The 2,087-nt window shown below is 38.9% G+C and overlaps 1 protein-coding gene and 1 long non-coding RNA gene across 4 annotated transcripts in view; both read right to left on the bottom strand.

The window, feature by feature from the left end:
- LOC127752358 (uncharacterized) overlaps positions 1-2,027 on the bottom strand; it is a 3,158-nt gene extending 1,131 nt beyond the window's left edge. Inside the window, exon 1 of the long non-coding RNA XR_008012331.1 lies at positions 1,790-2,027. This is a non-coding gene — a long non-coding RNA (uncharacterized LOC127752358). The remainder of the gene's footprint in view (positions 1-1,789) is intronic.
- Positions 707-1,764, bottom strand: LOC113217211 (probable 28S ribosomal protein S6, mitochondrial). 3 transcript variants are annotated; one of them, XM_052277540.1, is made up of 4 exons: positions 1,598-1,764; positions 1,191-1,330; positions 945-1,109; positions 707-869 (listed from the first exon to the last, which is right to left on the bottom strand). In XM_052277540.1, exons 1-4 carry the CDS (start codon positions 1,640-1,642, stop codon positions 761-763), a joined length of 459 nt encoding a protein of 152 aa, XP_052133500.1. In that variant the 5' UTR covers positions 1,643-1,764; the 3' UTR covers positions 707-760. The 3 variants fall into 3 exon arrangements, with proteins under 3 accessions (XP_052133500.1, XP_052133501.1, XP_052133502.1); XM_052277541.1 differs by having other exon boundaries at positions 1,191-1,282; XM_052277542.1 differs by lacking the exon at positions 1,598-1,764 and adding an exon at positions 1,376-1,426 and having other exon boundaries at positions 1,191-1,282.
- Positions 2,028-2,087: the final 60 nt, after the last annotated feature.

The following is a 2,087-nucleotide window of genomic DNA, read 5'->3' as shown; positions in this document are numbered from 1 at the left end:
CTTTCGCCGTGAGTAGAACCCCGGCCCAAAGCCGAATCATTTGCCACCTTCGACGGGAACCACTACGCCGTCAGACACAGAACTCCACGAGATCCACCCCCCCCCCCTGTCCACAGATACTTGAATTTTAAGAGGGGTCTCTTGAAAATATGGACAGGTGGCCGTCTCATGGGGCAAAGCTTGAGGCAGAGCCCATGATATCACCTGCTACACGTAAGGTAGGCCAACCCACCACACAGGAATGTGAAGAGAACGTGGTAGCAATTTTTACCCGCTTGTAGGGCCGCGAGTTACGCTCACTAGCCACCTGAGTGGTAGGCAGTCCATCGCTCACTTCCCGGCAAGTTTTCGTCTCCAAATCAGAGGACTCGACAAGTCTCGAAAACCGTAGATCCTCTCCAAGCACTAAAGCAACAAAACTTTTGGGGTGCTCCAGAGATCCCTCCCTTCCTTTACCTACCGCAACAGGCGGTGCCTTTTGCAAAAAGTGGCGCTTTTTAAAGAAATGTATTTGAAATATACTGAAGAAACACGTGTTAAAATATTAGGGGGCAAGGGAGGAGGCCTTTTGGATATATATGATTGCAACATTCAAAGTTTAGTATGCAGCGACTAACAGGCTAATGATGAATCAAGAGTGATGGCTTGCCCACTCGCCCACTCCAAGTAGACGAGCCAAGGATGAGGAATGATATAACAAATTAGCTAGGTAGAATTAGTTATATTTATTATATGAAAAACTAGGAAAGGAACTGGCACTTCACAAAGAAAATGGATCAAAACCTAGACCATGATTAGGTTTAACTTTTCCCTTATCTCTCTCTTCTTGAGCTTTCTTTGAACGTTTGAGCATATCCTGCACGTCTTTTCTGTAATATACAATTTTCTACATAAGAACTTGATCATTATAACAGAACTTACAAAAATATATTAAATAATATTACCTGAAAGGTGCAATCTGTGTTTCCTCTTCAAGTTTGCAAGCTGAGAAGTCAATAGGTTTGACAGGTGAAAATATAGTACTTCTTGCCATAGAATCATACTTCTTAAACTCCATGAGCAGTTTTTGAACGGATGATGAAGGGCAGTCAAATTCATATACAAAATAACTGTAATAGGCCACCATTGATTAAATACTTTTAACAGTAACTTCATATTAGTCAAAACGAAAGGATGCAGAAAACACTAACTTTGCTTGTTTCACTGTGTGTCCCTCAACACTCATTCTATACGGAGTTGCCTGCTGACCAAGGTTATTAAGCTTTCTTATAATACCCCCTTCCTGGAATATAAGATTAGCAGTAGTCTTCAAGGCCTCTTTTAATTTATCCTGCACAGACAAAATGACAAAATTAAAGAAATCAACACAACCCACTGTGAGAAAAAATGATAAAACCTTCCTATGACTCATGTTTACATCTTAATTGTTAAGTAATAATCCAAAGGAATGAGAAAGAAATTGGTTCAGTTTAAAATTGGACAAGGGTAAGAGTTAATTATGAGAGTCGTATTACCCAATTACCAAAAGGGGATTCGGTCCAGTAGACCAATGATTTAAGGAGAAAACCCAACTATACAGAATGAAAAATTAAATTACCTTCGGCAGTGTCTTGTACAAAATGGCCAATTCGTAGGTTGGCATGTTGTGTTTTAGAAATATTAATAAGTAGCAATATACTCAAGGGTACAAGTGAGACCTAACCCAAATCTTCACAGAAACATCGTGAGAATCGTCTATCGTCTGCTTGTCGGAGTCAGAGCCCGGGGGGGATAAGATGTTGCAAATGACCTCCCCCACTCTTTTAATTTCTTGTTTTTATTTTTTTGGCCATTAAAGTAGAATTTGCTTTATAGACATGACCACTGACCTGAGTCACCAATAGATGCCTCTTAACAAAGGTAATTTAAAAAGATGGTTTGGGTGTAGCAAAGCAGCATTTTTTTTTTTTAAATGTTTTTTAAAGCTTATTGACAAGTTTCTTTACTTTAATTATTCATTAAACTGTGTTTTGTCACAACAATGTTATTTATTTTTGGCCTCTCAGGTTTAATACATTGATGTTTATTGATCATACTTCAACAGAATT

Source organism: Frankliniella occidentalis, unplaced genomic scaffold (genome assembly GCF_000697945.3).
Source record: "Frankliniella occidentalis isolate FOCC.00 unplaced genomic scaffold, Focc_3.1 Scaffold10, whole genome shotgun sequence".
In the NCBI taxonomy this organism is placed as follows: Eukaryota; Metazoa; Arthropoda; class Insecta; order Thysanoptera; family Thripidae; genus Frankliniella; species Frankliniella occidentalis.
The sequence above is the reverse complement of the archived record's forward strand: the minus strand, read 5'-3'. Positions and strand labels throughout refer to the sequence as shown.